The 14,131-nt window shown below is 41.4% G+C and overlaps 1 protein-coding gene across 6 annotated transcripts in view; it reads right to left on the bottom strand.

The window, feature by feature from the left end:
* The window catches only part of ab (abrupt), a 29,381-nt gene extending 15,626 nt beyond the window's left edge, over window positions 1–13,755 (bottom strand). The window contains exons 1-3 of one of the 6 annotated variants that reach the window (XM_066282593.1): window positions 13,636–13,755; window positions 4,956–5,204; window positions 1,454–1,626 (exon numbers count right to left, since the gene is read on the bottom strand). In XM_066282593.1, the coding sequence (XP_066138690.1) occupies window positions 1,454–1,626; window positions 4,956–5,051 (269 nt within the window). In that variant the 5' untranslated portion in view covers window positions 5,052–5,204; window positions 13,636–13,755. Of the gene's footprint in view, window positions 1–1,453; window positions 1,627–4,955; window positions 5,205–6,797; window positions 6,950–10,721; window positions 10,934–11,329; window positions 11,852–13,635 lie in introns of those variants that run through there. The other 5 variants (XM_066282598.1, XM_066282595.1, XM_066282592.1 and 2 more) reach the window with 5 other exon arrangements.
* Window positions 13,756–14,131: the final 376 nt, after the last annotated feature.

The following is a 14,131-nucleotide window of genomic DNA, read 5'->3' as shown; positions in this document are numbered from 1 at the left end:
CGGTTCATCTCTGCCGTATAAGGGGGCAATAAAACAAAATCGGAAGGTTTCTCGAAATTAATCTAGTTTCACCTGATACACAGCATTTTAATTGGTAGAAATACTAAATTTGCAAATGACCGCCAATATTTATCTGCATCTCATTAGTTCCCTAAAAAAGCGTTATCGAGACCCGTGTAGTTTTAAATTATTCCAAACTGCCCAAACACTGGACGGTCTATCTATGCTAATCCAATTATTAAGTGGCTTATGTGAGACTTTGAAGCAATAAAATCAGGAGGTTTTTAGCATACGTCTCACATAACTCACCACACTTTACGACGATGATTTTATTGAGAAAATCCCGGTCGTCGAAGTCTAAATGGCAACGCCAAATCAATGGCGAATTCCTTTTGGTTCATCGGACGAAACCCGTGGAATCGTCGTTAGTTTAACGTGCACACTCCAGGTACCATTAAAAAACTAAACCAGGTCGATATATCTTTATTTAACAATAACTCGAGCCGCCTTACCACACTCGATCTAAAGGACTTTCAACCTGAGGATGTCACACGTACCCAGGAATGGGCACTTGTCACAACTCGATACGATCTCGAATTGATTAATATTTAAGTAAAGAAACTTTTATGCATGTAGGTATGATGATCTCCATTGGTATTAGGTAAACCAAGAGCTAGAATTTGTTGTTGCTAATGCGCCTCATTACTTAATTGCGAACAGGTCCGGCGTTGGCAAGTTTGGCGCCCTGAGCCGTTGATCGATGTCCACCCCTCCGCCGCTAAGATCAGCACTGACATAACGCGGATCAAGGGACACAGATGCCGGACCTTAAACGTACGCGATTGGTGGGGCACGGCATGAAATCCCTGTGTCGAAGTCCACGATCGGGGACATCTTCAAAATAACTTGGCGATATTTATAAATTTGATTTTTAATTAAATTCTATTTTCTCTTTCCGAGATGTCACAACCGAAATTCTTACATACGTCCATATACAAAGTAGATTAGTTCTAGTTAGCCGAGCGAAATGGAAACGAGGATTACAACAGACCGAGCGGTGATCATAACAAGTTTTAATCATTTTTTGTCTTAGGACCATGTGATATGTGTCACTTGGACCGGCGGGTACCAAATCTGGGCAACAAGTTTTACAGTTTATTAATTTAAAATATTCGGCTTAACCTTCGGTGATTGATAAGTCAGCCCGGTTCAGATTCGCCCGTTTCAATTAGGATTAACGGTTCTCGATAACGCTACATGGGGAACTGACTGGGAGTAACAGACTATCGAACTGAAGGAAACTCAGTGGAAGCGTGAAGAACGAAGGAGGAAAAGTGCGGAGGAAGGTGAGAGAACGGAGAAAAATCGCGGCGGCGAGAGCCGATGAGGAGACTAACGTAAGCTCTAATCCGCAAACCTGTATGGGCAACTTACCAACTGTGGACGAACCTACCTTAACAAACTTTCCATGTCTTTTTTTTGCACGTCTCTCAATATAACGATCGGATGCTGGCAAGGGTTGGCTTTCAGCAGCCTCCTGAAGTAGGGGCTGCACGCTGACAGTACCACTTTGTGGGCAGTAAACGAACATCCATCACAGGCTAAAGTCACGTCGACGAAGTCCTCCTGAAACAACGAAATCACGTCAGAACTCCATCCGAGATCGTCATCGAAGATGGGACAGGCCCGGAAAATCGTTAAAATTTCCACTATAGCAGATGAACCTTGCAGGCTCGAGGATGACCAAATCGACCAGGGTAGTCGGTCTTGACTAGACACGTCTTTGGTGCCCGTTTGAGGATTCGTCTCTTAATCGTTGGGTCATCTCGCGCAATCGGCATGGAGGATCACTGAACATTCGGTGTCCTCGGCACGTCGGGCGGTTCGTTACCGATGTACTGTGTTTTGATTGGACCGGAGGTGAAGGAAATCACATTCTAATAATTTTTCAATTGAGGGAACAAGAATTGGTGTCAGAAAATTACGTGCCCCTTTGAATAGTCCTTTAGCATTTTTCACTCAATCTCTAAAATCTATTTTTGATCAAACATCCGTCGCCTTCACAGGTTAGAACTCGGTGGGGCTACGAGGCAGATTGGGGATCGCACTCATTGCTCCTCAGATAACCTTGTACCGAGGCACACGTGCTCGATGTCCACGTGTAGAGCATCGAAGTGTGACCATTAACAGATTTTCCAGTTTGCTGGTTTTATTCCGGATATAGCAGCACGAAGTGGTATATTAATTTCATCCATGTTTTAATTAAATTTTTTGCATATATAGATTAAGTTTAAGTTTGGAATTTTTAGCGTTCACGCGCAAATGGACACAATCGATGTGCAAAGCGAGGAAATGGCGAAAATAACAATATGGAAATTTGCAAATAGCTCCGCCTTGCGGTTGATGCATTTACTTCGATTGATTGTTGTTCTAATTAATCGAACCGAAAATTAGATTTGTAGGAGAAAATAAACCTTTTGGCAATGTACAGATTTAATCGCAGACTGGAATTTACCAGAACTCCATTCGTACCTGACACTAATGTTCGCGTCTCTTTCATAGTCAATCAATCCACGTAACAAACTCTATCTCATTCTCGGTGAAAACGTGATAATATAATCGTTGAATCCGACCCCTTTTTATCTGCAAGGGGTGTGATATTGCTATACCAACATCCACGAATTCGCACTACACCATGGCCCAAAATTGAGCCATCACAAGATTCAAAATATCCACTCCTGTGTCGTAGCATGTCGACAACGTCAACTACGAATAAAATATACAGATTTAACATTAATTTATGCATTTTTAAATGTTTTATTTTGCGTTTTATGTTTCCCAGAGGTGCAACAACATTTCAAAAACCATTAGCGTGTTTACATGCTAATGGTCATGCAATCCGCTGTAAGTTACCCTTTATCTCCATGTACTCTAGTGCCTGTAGTTATTAATCTAAGGAAAAAATGTAAATCACTGATTGCTCGATTACAAGGGGGTAATTAAATTATGTTACAAAGTAATAAATGTCTGAAGGTTGGATTTATTAGTGGTGGAGGATGAGATATTGTGATGGGCTTGGGAGCTGATAAAGTTGTTGAGCCAAGGATGGGCTGGTGGACGTATCGCGAGAGGCGTTGAGGCTACAAGAGCGAACGAACGGGGCAAATTTCGGGACGGTGAGGCGAAAATTTATTTAAAAAAACAACAACTGCATTCAATACAGGATTCCTACAGACACTCGGGACTCGAAGAAGAATTAAATTCCACCCCCCCATGTGCAGCCGCTCCAAGGGTACGTTCTCCACAAGTGCTGCAGTCCCGACGCCTAAATCTCAAGAATGATTCATGACAATCTTGACCTATCCCACCGTGAAACCAGTACCACACTGGCCCACAATTTCGTTTTCAAAATCCGAATGATCCACGGTCCGACAGGCAGATTTGGTAGCAAAAACAAAGGCCTTCCGAGAAGTGCATTGTCACGTTAATTTTGATCTTTAAGCACTGGTTCAAGTGCACAAAAAACCATTAGCAGCATTTCAAAGCACTTCATTGTTCGGTAGGTAGACTAGTTCGTCCGAATTGTACCGCTCGGACTCAAAAATGACCAATGCCAATCATGCCACCGGTGCAGGCGACAATGACAATGCAAAACAATGATGTTGGGTATTAACCTTCATGCATTTAGCTTCTTTAATGCTATTGGGAATAATCGCATACATCATTATGATTAAAGGTGTGCACGCCTCGTTTACATGGGTAATTTAACATTAGTCTGACTAGACTCAGCTCTGTGCCAGTAAGCCATCATTATCGGCTCATATCAAGTATTCTTTATATACCATTAGCTGGTAGCCGCTGAGAAATCATCGTATTTATATTTATAAGAGCAGTCATGAGCTACTTGTCTTACGTCTTTGAAGCAGAGCTTTACTCGTGATTCTTGACCCCATCTAAAACAGACATTTTGTTGAAGTAACCTGACAAAAGACCGAATATCTGGATTCTGGCCGAGTCCACGTAGACAATTTCTAGGCGTAGCCGGCAGCGGGGGAGCGAAGAACGGCGGAGGCTGGAGCGAGACCGAGAGTGAGCAGAAGTGGAGAGAGTTTGGGGAGATGGTGTGGAGGAGACTACGAGAAGGCCGTGAAGGAGAAAAAGAGAAGGATGAATGATATCAGGAATGGATGAGTGTGCGTGAGTAATCCTGACGAAGCGGTTCCGGGACCAGGGAGAAAAGAGGGAGCGGTGTTGGTGGATAGATGGGGTTGTCCCAAGTTCCATACTAGCTGGTTGCTGAAGATTTCCACCTTCAGAGGGCAAACAAAAAGGTTTGCGAAGCAATGCACGACAATCCAAAGGGTTTCAAGATCGTAAGAAATGTTCCCGGTTTTGAGTGAAGATGGACTCGTGGAAGTGCGCCGATTCGATGTATTTGGAGTATTTATCTTATGCTTTTTTTTAGTCGTGTCTGCACTGTCAAATGTTGGATTAAGATCTTCTTCATCACTTGAGGAGTTCAAACCTGGGCCCCGATAGGGAACATGAAGCGATTGGTATATTCTGCTCTTCCAAATTCGTTTCAAATGACCGATCCAACTTACGTGCCATTTCATAGCTCTGTCGCAAGCTCTTCTCTTTTCTTCGAACTTCTGTGTCTCGTGTCGTGATCGGTTCCGAACTGATCCATGCTGATTTTACCAGATGGACTTCATCACGAGTCAACCCATTGAGTCAACTTAGCTAATGCACTTCTGATGTTGTTGAGAAAACTCGTCATACGATAATTATCGTGAATTCAGTGAGCTGAAAAGTCACTAGAATAGTGACGAGGCGGTAATTTATGTGACATAAATAGGAATGGGTGACAGGAATTTTGTGAATGTCGATATTATGGGCCTTTTGGGTGTGCGGGTTATTTTCCATGATTTGCTAATAAAAAAATAGAAACTTACCTCGTCCCGTAGATGTCGAAATGAGGAGAGGATGGATGAATGGAAATCATTCCACCGCAACGAGTACTGTTGCTCGGGGGAGGTCTCGGCCCCCATTGGGCAAAGGGAAGGGGCAATTTCTATGCCAATGATGGTGCCGGTTGATACAGGGAGATCTCGAAAGCACAGAGGTGTACTGCGCTTCAAACCAGCACTGTGGTGGCTAGAGTTGCATTTAAACGGAGGGACGTTTCTCGAAGTGTGGCAACGCTGCAAAAGAAATATTAAATTGAGAAAATATTCAATGGAATAATGAAACCAGTGATTGAATTTTAAAAGATTTAACCGACAGATTAGATTGAATATCTTCTATGGGTGGAGAATCATCACTGATTGTTGACACCGCTACTTACGGAGGTACTTGGGTAAATATTTTGTTTATAATAGAACAATTTGCACTTAAATTGCGAAGTGTTTAACGGGATTTCTATAGTGTTAAATTAATTTACATGGGTATGTTGAACTTATTCATCGGAAATTCACGATATTAGAATTGCGATTTGAAGACTTCTTTTGGTCAAAGTAAAGTAGTAATTGCCGGGTACCGCGCTTGCTGCACCGTCCAATTTTCCCACGGAAAGTTATAAAAAAAAAACAAAAAAAAACGAATTTTAAGGACGAAAAGTACCACTTCGAAATCGAGCTGGTTCCCATAACAAGGAGGGAAAAATTCGAGAGATAATGACGATCATAATTAGAAAATCTTCCCAAATAATAAATGTATCATAATTAAAAATAACTCGTTTTACGAGGTATTTAAATTTCTAAGTGCGCGAAAGGTTACCACGACTTAAGACTAATTATAAGAGCTGCCTAAGGAATTTATTACCCAGAAATGAAGAGATTTTTATTAATTTATACGAGGCCTCGGGAAAATAATCGTAATAATGAGAAAAAAATTATAATTTTATCCGAATAGAAAACACAAAAAAATAACTATTATCGTAAAAGTGGCTTTCGACAAATGTTGGAACTAGTCGTCGTCGCAGCCTCGGGCAGGAAAGAGCTAAACGGCTGAAAAATGATCGATTCTGAAATAATGAAAATTTTACTCGATCCTTCAATCAGAAGAGTCGTTAATCTCCACGATTCAGTGAGAGATAATAGTGCTCTCCTTTGGAACAAAAAACGAAAAAATTCGTTAAACTAATTACGTCGGATAATATGCAAATTGCGAAGTCAAACAAAGAAATTCGATTACCGAAACAGCAGGCATCCCGTATGAATCGTAATAAATCATAGTATTTGTTCATTAAATATCATTAGCAGTCTTTCAACAATAGACCCCAGCGTACAACGTGCTCATCAAAGGAATACTGATGGTGTCGATGGTACTTCAAGCCAGACCTTAAGCAAATGAACTGAGTACGTACCCGACATGAAGTAAGCCTTAAAAATAGCCATGTTCGTGAGGTACTAAAAGTTTTGTATCGATAATTGCGCTATGCGGCACCCACAGAAGTCCCCGTATATTAATCCACCGAAATGTATGTTTATTTATTTTATTACTGACTTATTGAACATAATAGATGTGTAGGTAAGAATTTAACGGTTCCGGACAGTCCTATAATGAAACGGGACAGGAAAATAACGCAACAGTTTATCGATATTGGATATTTTCGTGTAGGAAGAATTTCTTAATTAGGCAACCTGAAGATATATCAAGAAGTATCCAAATGTAATTTGTGCGGCAATTAGTGCTAGTTTACGTATGTACGTAATGTAACGAGCTTTAGTTGGAAATGTTAATGAGTCATTAGTAAATGTCTTTGAGTGTATTAAACTGTTCTAATTTGTATTTACCTTCTAGAAGGAGGTCGAAGCGAATAACAATGATTATGCGTGGTTTAGAGGGAACGAGGACCGTCAAAATTTGTACCTGTTTCAATTTAATCTTAAACGAACACTGTTCGTTCAACAATAAATCACTAATGGAGTCAACATCAACATCGACTGCAATTCGATCCATATCGTCGCCCGAAATGAACATACAAGTCGTTCATTGAGCGCCCTGGGATGTTGACAAATCTAAGGTATTGATTAAGGATCGGGTCGGTTCAGGATGAAGTCAGGGCTTAATGATAAATCGGAAACGATAAAACTGATCATATATATTTTTTAAAATTTTTTTGGAAATTATTTTCGCCTATTGATAGCGCTGAAGTGGGAAGAGGGAGAGTGCCGAGAGAAGGAGAGGCTGGAAATGAAGATTAACAGCGCAGCACGTGAGAAAACAAACAAATTGCGTGACTAAGTGTGCCGAATGGGAGTATAAGTTATGAAATTGTATACCTCGTGAAATTCAATAAAAATTATACGAGGGACTTGAGAAGTAACGTGAAAAACCCCATCGCGGATCCGTAATAGGAGAATCGCTGCTAACGGTGGTGTACCCCCCCGTTGCCCACCGCTCGGCCCAACTTGGACCGCCTGAAACTCGATGTCGCCATTAAATTCCGATCTTCACACCCACCTATTCCAGCAGGAAGGTATCTTATACAACCCGAATTTCTCCCGATGCATTGTGCGATAGCGTTGGGATCAAAGTAGATCGTAGAAGAAGCGATAGATCATCGAAACCGTCCAGTTAAGCTGCGGTACGGCCTACCGAGTTCTTCCTTAAGTACTGTTAACGAGTTTATTAAATCGCGTAAACCTCTGGGAATGCGACGTAATGCGAGATTGAGACTTGATAAAAGATCTGAAAGCACAGAATTTCTATGATATTTTTCTTCGCTTCTAACACGTTATGCCTCAACTTACGGTCGAGTGTAGGCGTGCGTTACCTACGTCTAAGAATTTTTTTTTTTAACAAATCGCTTTTATCTCCGTTAATTAATCGCGATAAATCCAGCACTATTCCCGGCGCTGCTGTAACGCAATAGCTTGAATCACGGAGAATTATTAGGGGGGCCCAGTGGTTTTGAAACACACTTAGCCGCGGGAGAAAAAAAAATGTGTTCAACTCGTGTTCAAAGGACGAAAATAACCCGTAAAATATGTCTTTGGCTGCGTGCAACGTATAATTATAAAGAATACGTAGAATGACATATTTAATATCCAATAAAAACTTACGAAAAACCTGAAAATAAAAGCAGGACATCATTGCTCGGCTCTGAGAATACTTGCGAGATTGTGCAAGTGTTTGAAAAAATGTAAACAGGGCGATAAATTATTTGAATTAATTTTTCTATTTTTATTTTAAGGCGTACATGTGTCCCATTAAAATAAACTATGCGAAAGCGTGCTTGGCAGTCGAACATTTAAATTCTAAGCGTTTATCGTGTACCCAAGACCCGAAGGTGCGACAAAAAAGGGCGTTTCGATATACCATTTTTGGGCCAGTTAGGTACCAAAAATTCGAACGCCAGAAGAACTAACGTGAAAATATCGCAAACCTCTTCGAAATTCAAGAGTCGAAAGTCTCCATTCAATGGAAGACGGCTGATCCCATAGCCGCCGCCGAACGTATTTTTTTTTAAATTAAATTAAATTTTTTTTTTCATTAATTTCTCCGAAAGCGTAAATTGCATTATTTCAGCGCTTTCCGGTCTCGATTCCTTCGCTGTCGATCGTGAAACTGCACGAAGCATTGAACCTCTTCCGTAGGTAATTTCTGCTAACAAGGTGGGCCCCTAGCGCCGCTAATTGCACGTCCGGCAACTCTTGGACAATACCCAAAACAGGGTCTTCCGAATTGTTGTCAGGTACAAACGACCTTATCCAGGGCGTCTGAATGGTAAAGTTCCGTCGACATGATTTCTACGTTTTGGAGACGGAACGAGACTCTAAATGAACGCAACGCAGCAACGACTTGACTTCGGGAAGTCAAGGGCACTCCTCGGGGTACGGCTGGGAATTTTATACTCGTGTTGACCTACCAACATAACAACCTCCATCAATAACAGAAGAAATAACTTCAAAATTGAACGAGTCGGACGAGCCAATGAGTGTGGGCCACCACCGCGCCGGTAGGCGTTAACTCTTACATTAACTGAGACGACATTATGGAAATTCCGTGATTTTCATATGTGCTTTTATCCCAAAAGGAAGGATTTCGTCGGCAGTTCCTCCAAGCTCAATCGCAGATAACGCCTTATACTCCATCATACCTCTCGGCATCTAACTACTTTTGAAACAGGATACCAGATGTTTGCCATTTAGACACGAAGGCGTTCAGACAGACATTTTCAGTTCGCCGCAGTTCACCCCATGTGGGTTCTACTTGCCGTAAGGCCGGGTCGAAATGTTATGTGGGGTGCCCTTTCACGTGACAAAAATGTTTCGAAAAATCGAAAAGGAACATATTCCCAGCTTGTTCTTCGCGACAAGCCGAAGCTGGGGGTGGCTTCAAGAAGAATTTATTTGAATTAAGACGGGTGAAAATTTTCGCAAATTTATTACTTCGAAATGGGCGTGGTATATGTCAATGGTCGGTAGACAGTGCAATGAAAAACGCTGCCGTAGTATAACGAAGTTTGTGTCAATAGTTGCACGTGGAGGATTGATTCCTTCCAAATTAATGCGTATATGCTAATAATTCTCTGGTGAGTATCACCAGACGCTTCCAATTGAAGGTTGATGAAACACCGCGTTTTATCGCAGTCAACAGAGATAATTTTAAACATCCCTCAGCTCCTGCGAGTAGACGCGCAATTGAAGACGGCTGAAGAACTGAGGTTTATCGCAGTCAAAATAGAGCTGTTACTTCCGTGGCGTAACTGAGAGCTGGAATATCCCGTAACGCTGACAGTAAAGCGTAAACACAGTTCACCATTCCCGGTAATTGGAAGTACGCGAGTAGCGTATTTTGAGAATCCAAATCTGATAACGGTGACTTATGTGTCGTGACACGAAGCAGAGTGACAGATGACAGAAACTGAATGATTTCTCTCTCTCTGTTGTGTAAGCGTCGAGCGCAACGACAACAGAGCGGTCCTGCAATTATTTAGCAACTGAATTGATCATTACCCGTTTTCGTTGATTTTGCGTGTACTGTCAAAGCACAACGTGCACGATTGAATTGTTTAATAATTTAATTATCGATTTCGATCTAACGTGATCGCAGGAGAACAACAATGTTATTCTCCGAAAATCGTTTGCCGCAACTCAAGAACATTACCAAATTCGGCTTCGTCTCATTTGGTAAATTTGTTCTCTTGGTGAGAGCAAATGCTATTTTCGCCACTCCTTGGGCAACGTAGCACTTTCAAATGTAAGAATACTCTTTAGTATTCAGTATGCAGAAGTTATAAATGCTTACCAAAAAGGAGGAATTAAGCGAATTTCATGGAATTTAGATTCATGGACAATTTTTGTAACTTCGAGCGGAAGCGTGGAATTCACGGGAGTGCCTAATGTGTACCTCATTGAGTACCGGTTGTGATTCGGTACTAAGTGTGGAGATTCGAATTGGCCTAGAAGATGAAATCACCTAAACTATGCGGTAAACGTTCTCTCGCCCTGAAGAAGAACAAATCTAAAATATTCAATTTCGCTCGTTAGGCGTAGGAATTCTATCTGCGTTTCTTCATCTTAAACGAGCGAACAGTTTTTCGGATCTGGACGAGCACACAAACTTAAGAGAAGTGAAACGCGATTGGCTGTACGTACTGATGCGGGGCAATTACACTTATGTGCATTTATCGTGGGATTTACCCTTTGGCTTTTGCAGAAGAAATTGACGCAACCAAAAAAAAAAAAAAAAAAAAAAAATATTTTGTTTACTTGGTCGAAATCCAGCGGCGACTCATCAATCGCACAATTGTCGTCCTACTACTACTACTACCGGTTACAATCGAGGTTACCACTCACAATATGTGACACAACTTTTTCAGGACGCCCGGTATACGACCGGTCGCTTTTCCGATCCGAAGAAACGCGGAAATCTCGAGGGTTTTCCTTCCCATTGCGTTTCGTTCGAGGCAGCAACGTTAAAATAAATAAAATCAATACAGCACTAAAAATTAGTAAGTGGACAATGGCGCGCAATGGCAAAAATTCGGGATATGCGCAAAAATAGAGCGGCCGAGAGAAAAAGCCCCATTTAAAAACTACGTTTGTGCGGCGCAAGAAAAATTCTCCCTGTGATTGGTTACCAATAATTGCAAAATCAATACGCCGTTAATGCAGTTTAATTGATGGCGAATGACAGACACATCCCCCTGGATCCCGTTTTGGGGATGAAAAGGGCATTTTTTTTTTTTGTTTCGCAGCCACGTACACGGCGAAGGCTCGGTCGAGCTGTGAAATGGCAAAAAAAATGCACTTTCTCTGATAAAAACAATTGACGGCGAAAAAGTAAAAAAAAAAATGTTAAAAAAAAATTAGGTGACATCCACATTGAGGTAGGTCGCAACGCACGTACAAAGAAGGGCCAATGAAACAAAAACCGTAGTGACGGAAATACTCACAGTTCAAGTCCACAAAGAAAAAAAAAAAAAACCTCCAAAGAGGGTCACTTTACAATAAGCGCCATTTAGTAGGGAAAAAACAAAAGCAATCCAATCACAGCACAATCGCGTAAACAACGCAACAACGCACACTACGTCCGAGAAGAGAGTGCAAGGGGCCGATTGCAATTGTTGAAACAATCGCTATCGCTACAACTCGCAGTCCTTAGCGCGTACACTTGCGCGTGAACCTGCCGCGTTTACCGCCTACTAGGATTTGAGCGTACTTGCTCTCGGTGGCACTTACTCTAACCTACAACCATCATGGCTGCTCTCGATCGGGCAAGATTCGGCAAAAGAGAATGAGAGAAAAGCCAGTGGACAACGACAACAGCGGCGCACCGCTTGCATGCATGGGGGCACGATGCATTGGCTTGCCTTACTTCGATCGTCGCTTGTTTCGCACCTTCGGATGTCTTTCAGCGGCAACTTGTTTATGAGGCGCTTCTCAGCCAAGAAGAGCTTTATGAGTTTTTACACTAACCCAGTTTTGAGGTTCTGTCATGTTTCTGTTGCTCGGAACGTAGAATTCGGGGTGAGATGTGATGCCCCGACGGGGGCCAGGGTGTGATGCCTCGCGGACGCTTATTTTATTATATTTTTTGCCCCCGGGCACATATCTCCCTGTGATTCTCGCTTACGTCGGATTAATTTACATGAAAATTTCGGACGATTTACCAATCACGTTTGAGAATTAAAGCTGCAAATTTCGTTGCGGCGATCCGTCTCCAAAAGCGCAAAAGCACCGCTTGAAAGTTAAGGCATTGGAGGGTGGTTTTACTTAAAATGTTCCATTTTTTTGTCGAACGACAACGGACAAATTTCGTTGCTCCATTGTGGCTCAGGAGCAGCGAGAGATTGCTCAGAGGTCGGGGTACTGAAGGAAGGGGAGGGACGATTTCCGAATTTTTGAAATTTTTCGCTAAATCTCGGGACAAATGTTCGGTCCCGAACATAAAATGCGGTTGCGGGAAGTTTATTAAATCCGGAACGCAGTAATACGCAGTAAAGGACGTTAATACACAGCAGGATTTCTCCTATTTCTTAGTACAAGGGGGCGGCTATTGACCCCCTGGTGTGGGGTAACCGAGTCGATCTTAACATGTGATAGTTCTAGATTTTTTAGAAAAAAAAAGGTTAAAGGTAAGAAGGAACGAAGTGTGACTCCCAACTTGCAGCTGTAAGAACTGCCCTTATAAGTCATTTTTCTTTGTAACTTGTGAGAAAATCAATTTCACGATATATAAATAAAAGGAGAGGAAATCAATTTAAGTTAATCGGAGCAGTTGATTTACTAGAATATTTAAGTAAGGAAAATCCTTTGTAAATAAAACTCCGAACTTTGGCTAAATTGGACTGTATAAGAAAAGTATTTTGAATTTTTAATAAAGAGATTTACTTGAGCCAAGGCCAGTTTTTACCTCTAATTTGGACAATCTTGTACTGAGAATATGCTTATCATTTTCAGTAACGAGGAAAAAGAAAAATTAAGGAAAATAATTTAACTTCGACTCACCGAAATTGGCGTACTGAAATTTCTGGGGTTTTATAGCGGTACAAAAGGTCTAATAAAATGACAAATCTCTTACAAATTAACCAACTTTGCAACTCCTGTAATCCCAACTTGACATTTTGAAGACCGCTTGGGATACTTTGAAACGTCGAGAAATAAAATTTTAAAAATTTTCGCAACGGAATCATCAAAAATTTGCTTAAAATCTTCGAAAAGGGGGATTTTAAGCTATAAAACTTTCTTCAAAAAACACCCTTGTTCAATATCCTACGAAAAACCGTGAAATCTGTCTGCTACCATTGGGACCGAGTCGCTACCAAGTTCAGGGTTTATGGTTGGGACCGTTCCTACATTGGCTCTAAATGCACCACTTCCTTTTTTTGATTTACCGACTTCTTTTTGTGCACATCCGTGTCAGATATACATAACTGATTCAGTCTTACGACCGTCAACCAAGGCTCAATGCCGATCTTAGAAGCTTTTAGGGTGATTGCAGCAGAGATATTTCAAGCTTAACTAAACGATGAATAGCGAGTTCAGTTGTTTATAACTTACCCACGAAACAGATTTTATGATTTTTTCTAAATGTTTGCCACTTGGTGTTTTTGAAAAAAAAAACGTCGACCATTAACTAGCAAAAATCATGCAAAATTCTTTAAAGGAAAAATATACTCACACGTGTAGCAACACCACGACACCACCGAGGGGTAAAACTGAGGGAGAAATCACATCAAATTCGTACGTATGCCGGTAGTGGAGCGCATATTGACAAAACCGTAAGACCGGTCGTAAGTTTCTTGCAATGTTCATGTGTAAAATGTTTTTTGTGCGGTTCAAATCGTAACATGGCGTACCATACGCAATCCTTCCCCCTAACCCCCGACCTCGCTTCCACTCTGTACGCGTGAATATCGCTCTCTTCCGCCCTTATTGCAGTCCTTCGCCCTGCCGAAAACAAACCATATCGATTTTGGGTCCCTGTACTCCGATAGTCACTTGCAATCTAGTTGCTAGAGTTTTACCCCTACAGGGGGTGAAGGATTCATACTGGATTCTGTGTATAAAAATAGATTTGAATCATTTCTCGAGGCTTATTGAAAAATATTGCCCTCCGGGGTTGTGTTATTAACGATCGCTCAAACTGATATAAAGTGGTTTTTCAAAAGTTTAAA

Source organism: Euwallacea fornicatus, chromosome 5, assembly GCF_040115645.1.
Source record: "Euwallacea fornicatus isolate EFF26 chromosome 5, ASM4011564v1, whole genome shotgun sequence".
Taxonomy (NCBI): Eukaryota; Metazoa; Arthropoda; class Insecta; order Coleoptera; family Curculionidae; genus Euwallacea; species Euwallacea fornicatus.
Note: the sequence above shows the minus strand (reverse complement) of the source record. Positions and strands in the feature narration are given on the sequence as shown.